The sequence below is a fragment of the Ochotona princeps genome, chromosome 17, assembly GCF_030435755.1.
Source record: "Ochotona princeps isolate mOchPri1 chromosome 17, mOchPri1.hap1, whole genome shotgun sequence".
Lineage (NCBI taxonomy): Eukaryota > Metazoa > Chordata > Mammalia > Lagomorpha > Ochotonidae > Ochotona > Ochotona princeps.
This window is the reverse complement of record NC_080848.1, coordinates 11,793,910-11,812,640: the sequence shown is the minus strand read 5'-3', so window position 1 is coordinate 11,812,640 and position 18,731 is coordinate 11,793,910. Positions and strand designations below refer to the sequence as shown.

At 57.7% G+C, this 18,731-nt stretch overlaps 1 protein-coding gene across 3 annotated transcripts; it reads left to right on the top strand.

Annotated features, from left to right (window-relative positions):
• Positions 1-211: 211 nt before the first annotated feature.
• KCNH6 (potassium voltage-gated channel subfamily H member 6) lies at positions 212-17,666 on the top strand. Of its 3 annotated transcripts, none has more exons than XM_058675318.1 (13): positions 212-638; positions 1,365-1,595; positions 6,361-6,531; positions 6,634-6,839; positions 9,167-9,592; positions 10,517-10,916; positions 11,971-12,170; positions 12,288-12,540; positions 14,620-14,813; positions 15,494-15,578; positions 15,783-15,945; positions 16,156-16,327; positions 16,667-17,666. In XM_058675318.1, the coding sequence occupies exons 1-13, from the start codon at positions 563-565 to the stop codon at positions 16,952-16,954; spliced, it is 2,865 nt and encodes a 954-aa protein (XP_058531301.1). In that variant the 5' UTR covers positions 212-562; the 3' UTR covers positions 16,955-17,666. The 3 variants fall into 3 exon arrangements, with proteins under 3 accessions (XP_058531301.1, XP_058531300.1, XP_058531302.1); XM_058675317.1 differs by having other exon boundaries at positions 529-638; positions 16,199-16,327; positions 16,667-16,911; XM_058675319.1 differs by lacking the exons at positions 16,156-16,327; positions 16,667-17,666 and having other exon boundaries at positions 529-638; positions 15,498-15,578; positions 15,783-15,939.
• Positions 17,667-18,731: the final 1,065 nt, after the last annotated feature.

Sequence of the window (18,731 nt, the reverse complement as noted above, 5' to 3'; positions counted from 1 at the left end):
GTCTGCCACCAGGAGCTCAGCCTGGGCACTAGGGCTTAGCTGGAGGGCACTTGTCAAGGGCAGGCAAAAGGCCTCATGGGACCATGCCAGGAATTACGTCCAATGGTTAAAAGCTCGCTAAAGTCCCTAACCACCCCTTCTGCTCAGTCTCTTGCCTGCCTGGGAGAGTCCCCCTGCACAACACCCCCTAAACACCAGCCGAAGCTGTTGCTCTAGCCGGGCCTCGGGCCCCACCCCTCCCCCCCTCCACCCCGGTCCTGGTGTGTGTGTGGGTGGGGTAGTTACCCCGCCTAACGGACCCCGCCCCGCCGCCGGCGTGCGCCTTTCAGCACCGCGGCGCGGACAGCTCCCGGGCGGGCGCGGAGGGAGGAGGCGCAGCGAGCGTGCTGGGGGGCCGCTTGGCCCGGGGCGGCCAGAGGCGGGCAAGCGGGCGGGCTTGCAGAACACGGAGCCCCGCGAACCTCCCCTGGGGCGGCGCCCACCGGGAGCTCCGGGCCACGGACCCCAGGACGAGCCAAGACGCGGGGAGTCGGAAGCGCCAGGGAGGGCCCGCGGGTCAAAGATGCCGGTCCGCAGGGGTCACGTCGCACCCCAAAACACTTACCTGGATACCATCATCCGCAAGTTCGAAGGCCAGAGTGAGTGAGTGTGTGTGAGTGTGTGTGTTCGGGAGGGTGGGGGGGGGGGGGGTCTGGAGGCCGAGTTCGGTGGCAAAAGGGGCCGGACATTTTTACTAACTTTGGATGGGGCAAGCGCGAAGGGATGCTGGGGGTGGAGACGGAAAGAAAGCCTTGGCTTTGGGGTCACAGACACTCGTTGCCTCACATACCCTGTGGCTGTTCTCTCCTGTGGTAAGCTCAGGGCAGAGTGTAGCCCGACCCAGCTCCTAGGAGAGCGCTTTTGCTGGCACCCTGAGCCCTGACCTCGCCCCCTCTCTGCGCAGGTTTCCTTGACCACCCACTCTCCATCCCTCCACCCATGTCTTCTCAGGTGCTCTGCCCTGACCTCCCCTGGGGTCACAGCCCTGATCCTTGGCCCTGGCTCCCTTCATTGTTGCTGGAGGCCCTTGGGCTGTCCTCCTCCTTCACTGATAACTGCTGTCCCCAGGCCCTTGCACCTGCTACTCTGGCCACTACCGTGTTCCCCCAGCACCCACCTCTGCCACCCCATCCTGACCTCTTCTTGCCATCACTTCCTGAGTAATGACCCTCACCCACATCTCTGGCTTCCTGGTTCTTCCCTCTCTGACCTCCCCCTCCCTGCTGCTGGGCCTTGTCCTGCTCCTGCACCACACTGCCAAGAGCCCCTCCCTGCTGCCCAGTCCTGGCTGCCACCATCTTCCCAACTCCTGCCTCGTACCTCAGGTCGGAAGTTCCTGATCGCCAACGCTCAGATGGAGAACTGCGCCATCATTTACTGCAACGATGGCTTCTGTGAACTCTTTGGCTACTCGCGAGTGGAGGTGATGCAGCGGCCGTGCACCTGTGACTTCCTCACTGGTCCTAACACACCGAGCAGTGCCGTATCCCGCCTGGCCCAGGCACTGCTAGGGGCTGAGGAGTGCAAGGTGGACATTCTCTACTACCGCAAGGACGGTGAGGTGCACCCAGGCTGGGAGTTCTGCCACACCATTTGCCCCCCTCCCTCTGTTGTGCACACAGAGGGCCTTGAGCAAGGGCTCTGACTTGGGGTCCAAGGTACCTGGACAGTCCTCTGTGCTTTCCAGCCTGTCTTAGCCTCTGTAGAGGAGGGGGAAACAATAGGGCATTAGACGCATGCCTTTTGAGGTCATTTTAAGGGCTTGGGGCCAGGCTGTGCCACCCACTGCACCTGGCCTAGAGAAGAGCTTCTTGCTCTAGCATCCCTGCCCTCCTGCTCCATCCACCCCCCCCCCCCCCGTGTCCCCAGGCTCCGGGCCATTCACTCTGTCACTGTCAGCCCCAGCTGTCAGGCAGCTGGGACGGAAATTAACCTTCCCTCATCTCCGTCTGCTCTGGGGATGAGGGGAGGAGTCACTCTCTCAAGGCCTTTTGGCCAAGTAAAGTATGGGGAGGGGTTGTTAGCTGTGAGAGAGAGGTGGACCAGGCTTACCCAGCCCCAGGTCTTTGGGGAAAAGAGATCTGGAGTTTCCTGGGACCAGGAGGTTCATCCGGATAGAGTTTCGCTTGGTGCTGACAGCCCGAGCTTAGTGCAAGCAAAACAGAAGTACAGGTCAGGGCCTAGGGACAAAGAATTCCACAGCCTTCTGGGATCTTCTTCCCAGGACCACAGTGGACATTTGCACTGGACCTGGAGGAGAGGGAGGGAGGATGGGTAAGAGCTGGGATATATCACCTGTGTTGTTTTGTGACACAATTACCTGAGGCTTATTTTCCAGAACATACCTTCCCTGGAGAGAGGCCAATGCAGCAAGTATAGGAGGAGGTCTGGCAGGTGTATTTGGAAAAGTCTACCAGGTAGTTTCGATGCTCTGTCGAGTTTAGGACCCACTCTCTTAGATAAAGCTCTTCGTTTGGGGGTGGTAGAGAGACTTGCTCAAGATCCCACTGGATACCTAGAATCGAAGTCTGAAAACCCCCAAGAGAGGAGGAAGCGCTGAGTGGCCTGTGTGCTTGGAGGTAGACCCCCTAGAGAAAGAAGCCCTGCACCCTACCCCCAGGAGAGGGAAGCCTCCAAAGAAAGCAGGTGGAAGCCAGCTGGATGCAGCTCAAGGACCCGTGACTGTGGACTGGCTGTGGACTGGCTGTAAACTCAGACATGCCCAGAGCCCAGGTCCTAGGGGCCTGGTGAGTGTGTGAGGGACATGAATCATAGGCTTAAATGTGAACATCTATGTACACTCGAGTGTGTGTGTGTGTGTGTGTGTTTATCAGTTTCTGGGCAGAGGCTTCCTAGCAGGTCCTGGCTGTGCTCCGCTGTGGCTACCCAAATGAGTAGAGGCAAGTGGAATGCCTCAAGCTGGGGCAGCAATTGGGGACTGGGAAGAACCTGGCTTATGCTGGCACTTTGTAATGGATTAATGAAGTCAGAATATTTTTAAAAGCTGTGACCTCACCTCCTCACATAATTTCAAGAGGGAGGTGACAGTCAGTAGAGTGAGAAGGGTCCTGGGGAGAACAGAATGGGACAGGAGGGTGGCAGACAGCAGGTTCTTTCTGTCCCTTCCCTTGGCTCTACCTGGGCTCCATAACAGTGAAAACTGATCCACCCTCGGGGCAAAGAGGGCTCCTGGGGTCCTCTCTGAGAGGTGGCAGAGGTCAGGATTGGGCCTTGACTCCTTGAAATTGGGCGTCAGGTGGTCAGAAACTTGCTGGAATCCTCTGGCTGTCAGAAGGAGATCCCTGGAGCCTGAGCTTGGAAGTCGCTCCCCCCCCCATTAAAATAGGAAATTAGGCCCCCACTTGGTTTCCTGGGAATCTTGGTCCTCTCCCACCTCACCCTCAGCCCTGCCTGTCCTCCTACCTGAACATTTGCTTACCCAAACTTTCCTGAAATAGACCCGAAGCACACACAAGCAGGCCCCCTAGCGTATGCCACCTGAAGAGAGGAGGTGGGACTGAGAGAAACCGTCACCTTGCACTCAGCCCTGACCACATACTCCTTTTCATGTCATATCACGCGTAGCTTACAGTTGTGCTGAAGGACATCCTTGGGGTCATCTCTTCCCTCCCTCCCCACATCCCCTGATCCCAGGGAAGTGGAAGGGGTCCTGAAGGCTCTCTAGTTAGCTTATGTATAATCCTGTTATGCTAAAGAATAATCTGCTGAAAATTCTCCCAAAGTGGAGGGTCTGTGTTCACTTATGTCCACCTTGTGCACCTGCACAAAGTTGGCTTCCAAGAGGTCAGAAAAAACACCCTACGAGACAGAACTCAGGGACATCCAAGAAGCCAGCTCTCTTTCTAGCTGATTCTGCTAGGAAAGAAGCTGATGGATAAAGGAGAAGGCAATTGTCACAGGAGCATATATCAGTGAAAGTCTGGAAGGGGACAGAGCCCCCTCAGACCCATCCCCTTCCCCGATTTCCACTGGGCACCTGCCGGAGGACCTGGCTCTGCCTGCTTTTGCTGAATCCAACACCAGAGAGTCCCTGAACCTCCAGGTCAAGGTAGAGGAGGCCTGGGGATGGTGCAGCCCTCAATTCTGGATGACAAATTCAAGGCCAGGCTGAGTCTGGGGCTGTTGTCTGCCCCCCTGTCCTCCAGGGTTTTCTACACACTCACCTATAAATATTAGTGAATCATGTTAGAGGAGTGGCTTGGAGCAGCCACACTCCTGATGGCGCTTTTTGTAGCACCAGCTGTCCTCCCCTGAGGGCTCCCCATGATGCTGAATGGACTATATATACGAAGATGGGGTTGGGGACGGGACAAAGGAGCTACAAATAGGAGACAATGAGGGCCAGAGTGGAGAGGGGGTGAGTGGTGGTACCAGAAGCAGGGAGCACAAATAAGAGGGAGAAGAGCAGAGAGAAATGGGGTGTCCCAGAGCGTCAGTGAGAGGTGGGTGCTGGGAGAAACCCCTGAAAGGCAGAAGTAGGCAGAGGATGTCTCCTCCAGGGACAGTAACAGGACCGCTGCCACTCCCGGGCACAGCCACCTGCTTCTGGCCACTCAGTTACTTGAAGGCTCTGGGCCATGCAAGCAAGCCTGCAGATGCAGGAGAAAGCATGTTTTGGAGTCTTGCTCATGGTATCCTGCCTGCCTACAGGCACCAAGCATGAGGACAGGGCACAGGGTGCCACACACTGCCCCCTCCTATGGCTACAGTGCGCTGGACTATGGCTCATTCTCGGCTTCTGTTTTCTAAGTATCAGCTGATGAGTACAACCACTTGAAGGCTGGGCCTTGCAGCTCCCAGAGGCACACAAAACCAACAGGCCTTGCTCCTCTGCCAAGTTCTGGCTTCTCCTTGCCACCTGCCAGGCCAGACCTCTGCAATGCCAGATTAAGGATCTGGCCTCAAGGGGAGGGTCCCAGGCTGCTGGCCAAGGACGCTTCCTGGCTCAGGCCCAGGTTCCTTGCTTTGGCTGCCTCAGGCTGCTTGCCTGCAAGCCCAGGAATGGAGCCCGCTGGGTAGGAGGCCCCTCCCCTGCATGGATGTCTCCCCTGAGCCTGGCAGCAGCTGGCAGATGGCTGCCTGGAAGCCTGGGAGTCCAGGAATCTGATCCAGGAGATTCCTGCTCCTAGCGAGGAAAGGGAAGGGAAGGATTGGGACGGCTCAGCTGCACCCCAGCTCTGATGGCTGCAAGGAGAGGCAGAAGTGCAAGCACTAAATAAGGGTCATGGGGAAGAGTGAGGGTCCCCCGGAATGCCAACGCTGCTGCCAGCTGGCCTCTGTCCTTCTCATTTACTCATCAACAAACACCTGCCCAGGGTATGGGACAGAGGACACAGACCCTGCCTTCTATAGCAGGGTGTGGTCGCCGAAGGCCACATTGCCCCTAAAGTTGCTGCTCTTTGGGGCTGATATCTGGCAGCAGTTTGAGTTGAAGGACATGGGAGACTCAGGCAGAAGAAGCTCAAGAGGTTCATGCGGTGGCGTATATGGCGTTTTAGTCCCCGGACTCTCATCTACCCATGAATGGTGGTAATGAGACAGAGCAGAGAGGGGGAGCAGAGAGGAGCAGGCAAAGACTGGGGCCCAGCAACTGGATCCAAGGAGGCCTCTTCTGCCCCTGGGCCTCTGAATCCCCTTTCTGTCTGGTCTCACCTTGGCCATCGAGATCCTCCTGAGCTGCCACCTGGCATTCATCGCTGCAACCCCTTCTGTAAGCTGCAAAGGCTGAGAGCCCCAAGGTTGTAGCTCTGTGTCTCCAACCAGCCTCAGCAAGCCTGTTTCTTAGGCCCACCGGTGTTCGTCTGCAGAGTCAGGGTCCTTCGGTGCCTGCCCCCCCAGGAACCTCAAGAGGCCCTGTGCACCTACTATGCTCTGCACATCAAGGTCCTGCCTGCTTGGGAGCAGGGCACCTCTTGCGGAATGGAAATGTGTAGCCAAGCCCAGGGCCAGCCAGAGCTCCGCACAGCAGGCCTGGGGAGGGAGGGGCAGACAGTCCCACCTCGCTCCCCACCTAATCCGCCTCCATCTGCCCAGCTTTAATTACAACAGAAGTGAACCTTGAGGTTAAGCCCTGAGCTGAGCATGGAACATGGACTTGGACCTGATGCTACATTATCTCCTAATGAGCTGCTTAGCTGCTCTCCCCACCTCTGCCTTGTGGGTGGGGTACCTGCTGATCTGCCTCCCCCACTGGCACTGGTCACTGTCCATTTGACCTTCACACAGCACCCTCCCTAGCCTGATCACTGCTGGAAGGAGCCCCTTCCCTGACAGCTCTCTTCCCACCTGTGGTCTTTGCAGCATCCAGCTTCCGCTGCCTGGTGGATGTGGTCCCCGTGAAGAATGAGGAAGGAGCTGTCATCATGTTCATTCTCAACTTCGAGGACCTAGCCCAGCTGCTGGCCAAGAGCAGCCACCGCAGCCTGTCACAGCGCCTGCTGTCCCACAGCTTCCTGGGCTCCCGTGAGGCTGGTGAGGGAGCCAGCGGGAGGGGCACATTGGGGGTGAGGCACCAGGTGGAGCAGCTGGCGCCATGGCCCTGGCTGGTCTGACCTCCCGCCCTGGTGGTTTCAGATGGCTCTCATGGAAGATCAGGTGGTCAGGGGCCTGGTGCAAGCAGGGGCAAGTACAGGACAGTCAGCCAGATCCCACAGTTCACGCTCAACTTTGTGGAGTTCAACCTGGAGAAGCACCGCTCAGCCTCTACCACGGAGATCGAGATCATCGCCCCGCACAAGGTGGTGGAGCGGACACAGAATGTCACGGAGAAGGTCACGCAGGTGCGGGCCTGCAGGGCAGGGGCGGGGGAACGGAGAACATGGGGGGTTGCAGGGCAGGGGTGTAAGGACAGGGCTGCACTCAGCCGCCAAGCTTCAAGCTTCTTACTCCTCCCAGCTCCTCTGGGTCCTTGGGTAGCTGAGGTCTCTCGTATCTGCTCTGAGTCCCAAGCCTGACAGCCCACTGCCAGCTAATACACAGGAGTAGCTTCCTGGGGATCCAGCCTCAGGTACCTTCCCTGTCTTCCTGCAGCCAGCATGAAGCCGACTTCAGTGCGTCCTCTGCACCAGCTGACCCCACTGTCCATTCCCACAGGGCCTGATCACTCCCTTGATGACCTTGGGCCAGGGACCAAGGCCTCCCTTCTGGGCCCCAGGGCTCTCACAGGCAGGAGAGAATTGAACTAGATGGTCCCCTTCAACCTTAAGTGTGCTGCTCCAGGAGGGAGAGATAGAGCTCTAAGCCACAGAGAGCAACCCAGGCCAAGGCTGCACTATAGGAGGTGGTGCAGAGCAAGGCTGCGGAGCCCTCTCCCAGTTTCCCTTGGGATCAACTTACATGAGAGGCAGGGCCGGTAAAAGTTGTGACAGGTGTCCAGAAGACCGCTCAGCCCCTCGTGGAGTTAAGGAGCCCTGGGGGAAGGAGGAGCCCTGGCCTGACCCTAAGAAATTCCCCTCCCTGAGTTGCTCTCGCAGGACTGCCGAAGTTGGTGGCCATCCTGGTGGAGGTGGTATGATTGGAAGGTGTCTGAAACAATAGACAGACCTGGCTGAGCTGGCCATGGTCCTTGCTCCTGTGTTGGCTTCACGCCCCAGCCCAGGGACATCACCTCGGGCTCAGAGGGGTGTAATCCACCCCTAGAACCTCTACTTTAAGTGCTGCTGGGCAGAGCAGGCTTGCTTCAGGGGGATCCTTATGTTGGCTTCAGGGACAGAGAGGACTGGGAGGGGCAGTGTTGGGGAGTGGGACTGGCTGGGGGTCCTGGGGAGGTGAGAAACTGGACACTCTTCCCAGCCAATCTGGAACCTTCCCAGACTCCTATTGTCCTCCTGCCGCGCAATACACAGATGACTGTGGCAGAGCCATAGCCAGGATCCAGAGCAGCCTGGCAAGGGGGGTAGAGCAGTCCTGATGCCCAGGGTGAGGCAGCACAGCTCCTTCCGGCCAGAGCCCAAGCATCCATGGACTCAGCCACCTGCAGTAAAGAGCCTGCATGGGAAGCACTGGGTGCATGGGAAGCTTGCAGGCCAGTGGAGAAGAAGAAAAAGTGAGCTGAAAAAAAAAAAAAGAAGAAGAAAAAGAAAAAGCGAGCTGCAGGCTAGGGGGAGTCAGAGGAGACTTTCTGGGGCTGTGAACTGTGAGCCTGAGCCTGGTGACTGAACAGGGGGGCACTGCAGGGTGCAGTCCTGCCCAGGAGTTTGCTATCAGACCACGAACCATCTGGTTGAAACCAGCACTTTGATGGATCTTCCCTATGGATAGCTGCTCTGGTGCGCAAGGTCAAAATCTGCCATCACAGAATGTTCTGAAACCTGAGCCATCCGCCAGACCCCAGCTGGGAGGCAGGGGTCAGGGGGACACATCTCAGGCTCTGCCCCTCCTTGTCAGTGCTGTGTCTGATGTAGGATGTGGCAGCGGGTGAGCAGGACAGCCACATGGGGCAGCCTCTAGGCAATGGTCGTCTCTCTTGATGTGTTGCCCTTTGTCACCCAGTTGAGCAGATGAGAGGATTGAGGCCCATGGGGCTGACCACACTTAGAGCAAATGGTGCAACTGGCATTTGGCCAGGACATCTGTCTTCCAAGCCCATGCCCTTCCTCATGCTCCAGCTGCTTCTCATGTTGGACAGCTGTGCACAGCCTGGGCGGGTTGGGCTGGGGGAGAGTGGGCAGCAGGGACTGTGATGGACAGAACAGATGAGGGATATACAAAGAGCAAGTCTCCAAGGGGACGATGTGCTAAAAGTAAAAGTGGGGAGGTAGGCTACACAGTGGAGGGGACAGCTTGGGCCAGTGTCACCCATGGGTGTGTTCCTAAGAAGAGTCCAGAAGGAGGGGGTGCAAGGTGAGCCAGTCTTTCCTGGAAGGGTTCAATGATTGGGGTCCCTGATGGGAACAGGTCACCCCAAAAAATTCTGCACACTGCTGACCATCCCTTGGCCCAACTCTCAGAGCCTAGCATGGGAAGAGTCCGTATGGCGCTGGGGCAGCTAATCCAGCCACTGCGCAGCCCCTGGGTGCCACTTCCTTCACCTGGCTCACCTGCCAGCCCTGTCTCATCGGGCAGCAGTCACCTCCACTAACACCCCAATCCCACACCCAACACTCAGGTCCTATCGCTGGGCGCAGACGTGTTGCCCGAGTACAAGCTGCAAGCGCCACGCATCCACCGCGGGACCATCCTGCACTACAGCCCCTTCAAGGCCGTGTGGGACTGGCTCATCCTGCTGCTGGTCATCTACACGGCCGTCTTTACACCCTACTCAGCCGCCTTCCTGCTCAGCGATCAGGATGAGTCCCAGCGCGGCGTATGCGGCTACACCTGCAGCCCGCTCACCGTGGTAGACCTCATCGTGGACATCATGTTTGTGGTGGACATCGTCATTAACTTCCGCACTACTTATGTCAACACCAACGATGAGGTGGTCAGCCACCCCCGCCGCATCGCTGTGCACTACTTCAAGGGCTGGTTCCTCATCGACATGGTAGCTGCCATCCCCTTCGACCTGCTCATCTTCCGCACTGGCTCTGATGAGGTGAGCATACCCCTTCCAGGCCAATGGCCAGGGCTGTCCCTTGTGTTCTAGCCTCAAAGGCCTCCCTGCCTGAGTGCAGGGGACCCTGGAATAGATGTCAGCTCCCAGACCTGGAAAACCGTTGGCTGAGACTGTGCCCATGGGCCTTGGTACCACTGTTCTACCCACTTTCTGAGAAGGACCCCCCTTCTGCCCCACGAATCTGCCCTTTCTGGGACAGGCCTTCTCCTCCCCTATCCCTTCAGGCTACCTCCTATGCCATGCTCACCCTGGAACTGGAAAAAGAATCCGTAGGCTGTGCTGCCCCCAATGCAGCTGCACCCCCTCTGGGCCCCAGGCCCTCCTCTCTGCCCACGCCACTTCCCATGGGTGATGTGCAAGTACTTCGTGCTCTTTCTGTGGTCCCCCGTCCTCCTGCACTGTCTCCTTGCCATCAGCTCTCCATTCCAATCCACTCTGCCTCCTGAGTCCCAGCTGCTTCACCACCACCCTGCCAGGCTGGCGGCATCTGGCAGGACCCCTCCCGAGCTGCTCTATGCCACCCCCAGCAAATCCAACCCCAAATCCTCTTTCCAAGCCCCATTGCCGCTCCTGGACACTGAGTGGCTTTTTGGTCCACCTCTGGCCTAGCTCACATGTCACCTCCTCTAGGAAGCCTCCCTGGCTCTCCCCTGCCCCTACAGATTTCTCTCCTTCCATGCTTCCACTGGCCTTCAATCCTTGCCCCCCAGAACCTTGCCTGGAGTCTCAGAAAGCTTCTTAAGATCCCATAGTACATCTTCCACGGCTCTGGCACAGAGCAGGTTCTCCATTGGTATTTGTTACATGACTGTGTGACTGCACACAGGTATGAACCACAGCAGGCCTCAGAGCACCCTTTGGAGGGCTGACCCAGAGCCCCATGGGCTTCTCCCTGTCCCACAGACCACCACCTTGATTGGGCTCCTGAAGACAGCACGGCTGCTGCGGCTGGTGCGCGTGGCACGGAAGCTGGACCGCTACTCCGAATATGGGGCAGCCGTGCTCTTCCTGCTCATGTGTACCTTCGCGCTCATCGCACACTGGCTGGCCTGCATCTGGTACGCCATCGGCAACGTGGAGCGGCCCTACCTGGAGCCCAAGATCGGCTGGCTGGACAGCCTAGGCGCACAGCTTGGCAAGCACTACAATGGCAGCGACCCAGCCTCGGGCCCCTCGGTGCAGGACAAGTACGTCACAGCCCTCTACTTCACCTTCAGCAGCCTCACCAGCGTTGGCTTCGGCAACGTCTCGCCCAACACCAACTCCGAGAAGGTCTTCTCCATCTGCGTCATGCTCATTGGCTGTGAGTCCCAGCTGGTACTGCACAGCTGACCCACAGGATTCTAGTTTTAGTTTTAGCCTGTCTGTGGTGTAACAGACAGGCAGCCACAGGGTGTGTGGCAGGTTGAATCTAGGCGTGCCGCACGATGACGTTTTGTGCATGTGCGTACCAGTTATATGCAGCATTTAACATCCACTCAGCCCTTTCTGTGTGTTCAGGCGCCAGGACTGACTCTAATTTGTAAGACCTTCTGCAAGGTTAAAACCTGGAGCCCTTCATTTAAAAAAAAAAAAAAAAAACCTGAACAGTTTTGGGGCAATGAAAGCCCCACAATATGGCAGGGACAGGGCTCTTAGCAGGTGGCTCTGTGTAGCTGCACAGGTCACACCCTCACCAAGTCTACTGTGCTGGACACTGCTTTATGAACTTTGGGAAAGGCTCTCATTTCATTCCCTTGTAAGTCCGGTGTACAGGGCTGGAACCAAAGGGCCTAACCCCCCGCTGCCCAAGAGCACACAGCTAAGTCGCTGAGTCCCAGGCCCCGCCCAGGTGGCCACTGCAATGCCAAAGGCCCGCTGCTCTCAGAACTGGTGATGAGTTGCCTGCCTCAGGCAGACACCTGCTTTAGCAAAGCAGGAGGCAGTGTGGGACTTGACATGTGGATTCGAGCTATTATGTTCTAGGGTATTTAGAGATGTGACAAGCTGCAAAAAACAAAAACAAGGAAAAAGTGGGTGAAAACAAGAGACCAAGAGCTTCCCCTCTATTATGTTTTTAATAGCTTGAAGGAGAAAACAAATTGGAACTTTTTTTAAAAAGCCCATTGTTCTAGATCTTTCTTGGAAAGAGTTTAGCCTTTGGAGCCAAGAGGTCCAGAGCAGAGTGGGAAGGCAGGAAGCCACTCCTGTCCCCGTGGGTCCTGCTGTTGGCCTGGGCACTTAGTACTGGACTCCTGGCCAGGGAGGGGGCTGCCAGAAAGATGGAGGCCTGGGGCTGGACTTGTAGCTTCGGTGGGCTGGGGGGAGGGTGGTAAGGGAGATGCCGAGCCAGTCACGGAGACTGGCTCCTCCCGCAGCCCTCATGTATGCCAGCATCTTCGGCAACGTGTCGGCCATCATCCAGCGCCTGTACTCGGGTACAGCACGCTACCACACGCAGATGCTACGCGTCAAGGAGTTCATCCGCTTCCACCAGATTCCTAACCCACTGCGGCAGCGCCTTGAAGAGTACTTCCAGCATGCCTGGTCCTACACCAACGGCATCGACATGAACGCGGTGAGCTCCTGAGGAGGTCTGGATCCCGAGGGGTGAGGGGCATCTCCCAGACCCTTCCTCGTTGTCAGCTAGAGCCTGTTTGCTCTCCGTTTCCCACCCCGCCCCGCCTCCCCGCAGGTGCTGAAGGGCTTCCCCGAGTGTCTGCAGGCCGACATCTGCCTGCACTTGCATCGAGGCCTGCTGCAGCACTGCCCGGCCTTCCGCGGGGCCAGCAAGGGCTGCCTGCGGGCGCTGGCAGTCAAGTTCAAGACCGCTCACGCGCCTCCCGGGGACACACTGGTGCACCTAGGGGACGTGCTCTCTGCGCTCTACTTCATCTCCCGCGGCTCCATCGAGATCCTGCGCGACGACGTGGTTGTGGCCATTCTAGGTGGGCCCTGGGGATTGGGACCAGGGAGGGGAGTGCTCCGGGCCTGTGCTGGACTCGCAAGCCCGGCCAGCGGCCTTGCCCTCTGCATCCCTCCAGGTAGCGCAGGGGGACAAGTCAGAGTTCTGTCTTGTGGAGCGTAGGAAGAGGCCCCGGCCGGGCACCCTGAGTCTGGTTCCCGGCAGCCGTGGAGACAGCTGGGCACTTTGGGCAAAGGCTATGTGTGAGCAGCTGTGACGCTGACCGCGCCCCCAGTCTTTCCCTACATCTCAACCCTGTCGTCCGTGGGTCTCCATGACCCGGCTCTCCTCCCAGCAACTCAACCCACCACACCACAAACCTGGTCCCTGGAATATTCTGTTTCTTTCTGAGGATGGCTGCCCTGGTATTCCATAGACAGAAATGCCACCATCTTCCCTCAGCCTCACCATGGTGAGCCATCCAGCCAGGGCCAGGCTGAAGTCCACCAGGGGAGTGCCCCCATACACATGCAGTTGGCCACGGAGCTCTCTCCGCTCTCCTCATCGAGGCTGCTCTGTCTTGTACTTCCTAGTCCTCACTGTGTCTGTCCTGTGCAGGTGCCAGAAGCCTCCTTCCCATGGCCCTGCCTCTGGTCCCACCTTGGGCTCCATCTTCCACCTACTGCCAGTGACCTCTGTCATTCACCTCTGCACACGCATTCCTCTTGGTCTCAGAATTCAGTGGCTGCCCCTACCTTGGGAAACACACAGGTCTCCCCAGTCCTGGACACCACGATATCTGTGACCTGCTGCCTGGGGGACTTCCAGCTTCAGCCATACAAACTCCTTCTAGTTCTTTAGCTCTCCTGTGTCTACCACCTGCTGGCACCTCAGCACATGCCCAGTGCCCTAACGTGGCTGAGTCCAGGCTAGACTCAGGCAGACAAGGCTCCTCCAGGACACCTGTTCTGTCCCCCAACCTGCCTTAGCCAGGCCACATGGGTGGAATAATCATTACTATTAATAATTAAGGAGCAAGTCCCATTTAAGTTTCAGTGAAAGACATGAAATCCTCTCATATATATATATATATATATTTTTTTTTTTTTCCGGAGTAGAAATAGACATTAGATCGTAATCCTTCATCTACTGGAAAACCATCACACGAGAGCAAGTCCCGCCCCTCTATAAGCTTCCAGGTCCTCCTGTAAATGACCTTTGATCCTTTTCTCCCCAGGGTGGGGGACAATATCCCTGCCACTGACCATCTCTCAATCTGCACTGAACCCTCACTGCCTCTTGTGTGCGTCACCAGGTTGAGGGCGTTGGGGCTTCCTGTGCGTGGTGAGGCGTCCCAGTGGTCCTGACCAGGGCTCTCGCTCAGCCCTGACTGCAGTCGGACCACATCCTGCTTGTTCTGCCTGCCTGCCATCTGGGATCCCAGCCCTCAGGACACAGCCTCCATTTCGCTCCCTCTCCATGTCCCCTCCTTGTTGCCCCCATCCTCCCTGGCCCACCCTGAGTGCACTGAGACCTCCACTCCCTCAGTGCCATGGTCTGCTGCCCCTTGCTTTTCCAGGTGCTTTCCCAAGCATCATCTCTGAATGAGGCAGACATGATCGCATTCATTTTAGCAATGGAGACCCTGGGGTCCAGAGAAGGGGAGTGACTTACCCAAGCTACTCCTGCCAGCACCATGCTGGTGACCTGGCCCCACAACAAGGAGTGGGAAGACAAAGAAACAGCAACCTCAGGCCCGGGGTCCCCTGTGTTCTGCCTCCACAGCATTAACAGGGGGAGGAGAGCAGGAGGAGGTTAGGCACCCCCGGTGTCCCCTGTCCCCTGGGTGAGAGCAGGATCTGTGCCAAAGAGCACAGACAAAAGGGGGAGGTGTTCTGAAGAAGCCAGGGGCAGGGCTGGCTCCGAGTGGGGCTCTGTGGAGCTCAGAAGACAGGAAAGGACATTCCACCCTGCACCTAGCCCTGGTCCCTTGATCCCGCATCTCGGGCCCCAGACAGGTAGAATCCTTTGAGCGAGAGGAGGAGGAGCCCTCAAGGATGCTCCTTGTAGAAGGGAGCCTAGAGCCAGACCCTGGAGGGACCACGGCCTCTCTGACTGGCAGGGAAGAACGACATCTTTGGGGAGCCCGTCAGCCTCCATGCCCGACCAGGCAAGTCCAGCGCAGACGTGCGGGCCCTGACCTACTGCGACCTGCACAAGATCCAGCGGGCCGACCTGCTGGAGGTGCTGGACATGTACCCTGCCTTCGCTGACAGCTTCTGGAGTAAGCTGGAGGTCACCTTCAATCTGCGGGATGTGAGTCTGGGCTGGGTGGGTGGCACTGAGATGGGTTTTCTTGCGGTGGACGTGTCCCCCTCTCCCAGGGGGGTCCCCCGCCACCTGATCTACACAGGACACATGCAATAAGCTGCTCACTCTGGGCTTGTGTGCCTGTGTGCCCAATCACTGGACCCTGGGCAGGAGGGATGTGGTCTGTGGCCTGGGACAGCTGCAACAGCCAGGTTTCCCCTTCCCTGCCCAGAATCATGGTGCTAGGACATGGGCTGCCAAGGGCACCACTGAGGACACCTGCTGAGTGGACTGCAGCGGGGTGTTGGGGGGAGTTCCAAACCCAGTCTTCTTGGGGGAAATTCCCTGTTGGTCCTCACAGGGAGGAGGCACTGAGCGCTTAGGAAAGGGGGACTGTCTTCTATCCTTATAGCTTGCTGCTCAAGACAACCCCTCCCAAAACCCCTGTAGGGGTCCTCACAAGGCTGCTGGCGCATGAACTCTAAGCCTTCGTGCACCTGCCCACCCGTGTCACCTGAAAGCCCATGGGCAGCTGCCTGGAGCACTGTGGTCATGCTCAGCCTCCTGTCCCTGTTTGCACACCTGGTTGTGACCGAGGACCCTAGAGAGTGAGGAGGATGGGCAGGGACCAAAGAGCCCCTCCCCAGCCGTGGTCCTTGTTACTTGATGCTCTTGTGCCCTACAAGGCAGACGGGGGTCTCCAGTCATCCCCCCAACAGGACGCAGGCAGCCGAGACCACCCAGGCCTTTTCCTCAGTGACAACCAGGCAGGTGAGCACAGTCAGTGTTTGTCCTGGCACGGGGGCCTTACGCAGTCTCTTGCACCTTCTCCTGTCTTGTCCATCCTGCCTTGCCAGCCCCTCAAGGTAGCAGCGGGAGGTTGGGTAGGGGCCCCCCCCGGGACACAGACTGTGCTGGGAAGGCCAGTGGAACCTGCTTAGCCCTGAGCCCAGCCTTCCTGTGCCCCTCCTACAGATGCAGCCCCTTCCTTAAGTATCTCAGATGCATCTGGCTTCTGGCCCGAGTTGCTGCAGCCAATGCCCTTAAAGCACAGCTCCCCGACCCCGCAGGAAGACGCCGACTGCTGGCCCAGGGAGCTAGGCTCCAGGCTGGATGAGCTCCAGTCCCAGGTGAACAGGTGAGTGCAGACCCACCACTGGAAATCCGCTGCAGAGGGCAGACCTGTGTGCATGCGCCCCCTCCTGGCGGCTCAGGGACACTGCTGGTGCAATGACCCAGACTGCCAGCCTGGAAGTATTGTGATTAGGGACTGTGGAGCCTAGTGGGGAGACAACTTCCAGTGACGAAACTGGAAGCCTGACCCTGACCGTGGGATTCTGTCCGGCAGGCTGGAGTCCCGCCTGTCCTCAGACCTCAGCCACATCCTGCAGCTCCTTCAGCAGCCCATGGCCCAGGGCCATGCCAGCTGCATCCTGGGAGTTCCCACCTCCAGTGACCTGGCTTTGTTTCCTGTGGCCTCAGGGACTCAGAGTCCAGGGCCCAGGTTGCCCGCTGCACAGGTGAGAATGAGGGGATCCCGCTGCAGGGATGAGCTCCCTACCCCAAACTTGGTGTCAAGGTGGCATCAGGCCCTAGAACCACGGTGGCCCGCGGAGCAGCTAGGGTTTCTGCCATTCTCTATAATGTGAGCCATGCCAAGGGCAGCTCGAACAGCGTAGTGGCCAAGCCCAGACTGGCAACCTCACAGCTGGGCCAAGCGCAACAGGACCATGTGATGTTGCAAGTGCAGCAGCTTTGCACAGCTTCCCCTCCAAAGTCAGAGCAGATTAACTCACCGCCTGGCCCCAGGCACCTCCCCCGCCCCCACTTCACGTCTCCCTCTCTCCTGCCCCTTCCAGACCCCAGGCTTTGGTGACTTGGACAAATGCAGGCCGAAGCACAGGAATTCCTCCTCCAGAATGCCTGACCTGGTGGTGGCAGCAGCGGATCAAACTCTGACGCCATCCTCGGACCAGGAGCAGCCCGAGGGGCTCCTGTCTCCCCTGACCTCCCCTTTGCAGCCCCTGGAGGTACAGGGGCTCCTCTCTGGTCCTCGCTTCCCCTCTCTCCCTGAACACCTTGACTCTGTTCCCAAGCAGTTGGAGTTCCAGAGATATGGTTCCGATCCTGGGTTTGCCAGGAGTTAGGGCACTAAGTGCCCAGCTGCTGGGAGAGCTGTGAAGATGGGGGAGGCCAACAGCCTCTCAGGTGGGCCTTTGAAGACTGTTCTAGACTAGATACAAACCACTGACCCCAGGATAGCATGGGTGAAGAGTCTCAGAACTTTCTCCTAGCTTCCCCCAGGGGCTCGTTACAGGCAGCAAGCCTGGCAGAGGGTGGGGCAGCCTTGGGCATGGAGGAGGTGTAGCTGAGGGGCTGGCAAAGAAAGATGTTTCTGATGGTCTGTCACGGCCTTGCTGGGGACTGCACGTGGCCACCTCCCAGCTCAGAACCATCAGGCCCCCTTGACCCTGCACTAGGCCTAGGGTTGGTTAGCCCTCCCACTCCAAAGCCCGGATCTGGCTGGAGACAGAGGTGTCCTCTGTGGTATGGACATGTTGCAACGGAGCTCCAGCCCTTGGTCCTTCTGCCTGTGGTGATTTGTGATGCCATCTAGGTGCCTGCAGGGCAGTGGAGAGTCACACAGCTAATAAAACCTACACATTCCACGTTGGGACAAGTGTGTCGCTCATCAGAAGAGCAGCAGGTCCTTGACTGTGTCGTGGCCTTTATGAGTAACTTCTCACAGGGGAGGAGGGGGTTCGCCCTTCCACTGTCTCTCATACTGGGGACCTGAAGGTGGCTCCTGGACACAGTAGCCCTCAGAGCCTGGGGCTGTGAGCTGGGCAGGGGGCACAGGTGGCTTCAGGAATTATGACACCAGCCAGGTGTTCATAGGGCTTGGCCTGCACAGACAGCTCTACAGGCCACAGATCACCTAAGCCTACAAGTGAGCCCAAGGAGGCAGCACTGTTGCTCTCATCTTCAAGGTGTGGGATGAGCAGCCAAGCGGCCTACGTAACTCCCCACGAGTGGGTTAGACCTCTGGGGGTGCTGGCATCGTTCAGTTTCCTGATCTGGCTGCTGGCTACAGGAAACACATGCGCTTCTTTAAAAATATATATTTTATTGGAAAATCAGAGAGGAGGAGAGACAGAGAAGAAGATCTTCAGTTTGATGACTCACTCCCCAAATGACTGCAATGGCCAGTGCTGCACTGATCCAAAGCCAGGAGCCAGGAGCCAGGAGCCTCTTCCGTGTCTCCCATGTGGGTACAGGGTCCCAAGGCTTTGGGCCATCTTCAACTGCTTTCCCAGGCCACAAGCAGGATGCTGAATGGAAGCAGGGCTGCTGGGATTACAACCAGCGTCCATATGGGATCCTGGCACATTCAAGGCGAGGACTTTAGCTTCCAGGCTATTGCACCGGGCCCAACATAAGCACTTCTGAGTACAAAGCGTACTTCAGTTTAAACAATCAGGTGTTCAACATAGCAGTTAAGGCACCCCCATCTTACTCCCAGTCCCTGTCTCTAGCTTCCTGCTGGTACAGACTTTGGGAGGCAGATATGAAAGCTCAAATATTTGGATTTCTGCCATGTGGAACTCGGGTGACGCATGATTAACACAACAGGGAAAGAGGACAGGATTTCAAGCCAGCCAGGCTGGAGAGCCCCTGCAGTTAACCACCCTACTGAAAGGGGGCTGATGTCCCAGAACACTCCTCACTGGTCTTTGGTCTCAGTACTTGGCATTCTAGAACTCTCTGAAAGAATTTTGAAACTTCGGCAGCCTGCTGGAGGGTCTCAGGCTAGGGCGTCTTCATGCTCAGATCCCTGACTCCAGCCACCACATGCACATGGTGAGCTGTCCCCGGGCCTGCCCGGGCTCCGGGGGCTGCTCCCTTTGGGGTAAGTACACCAAG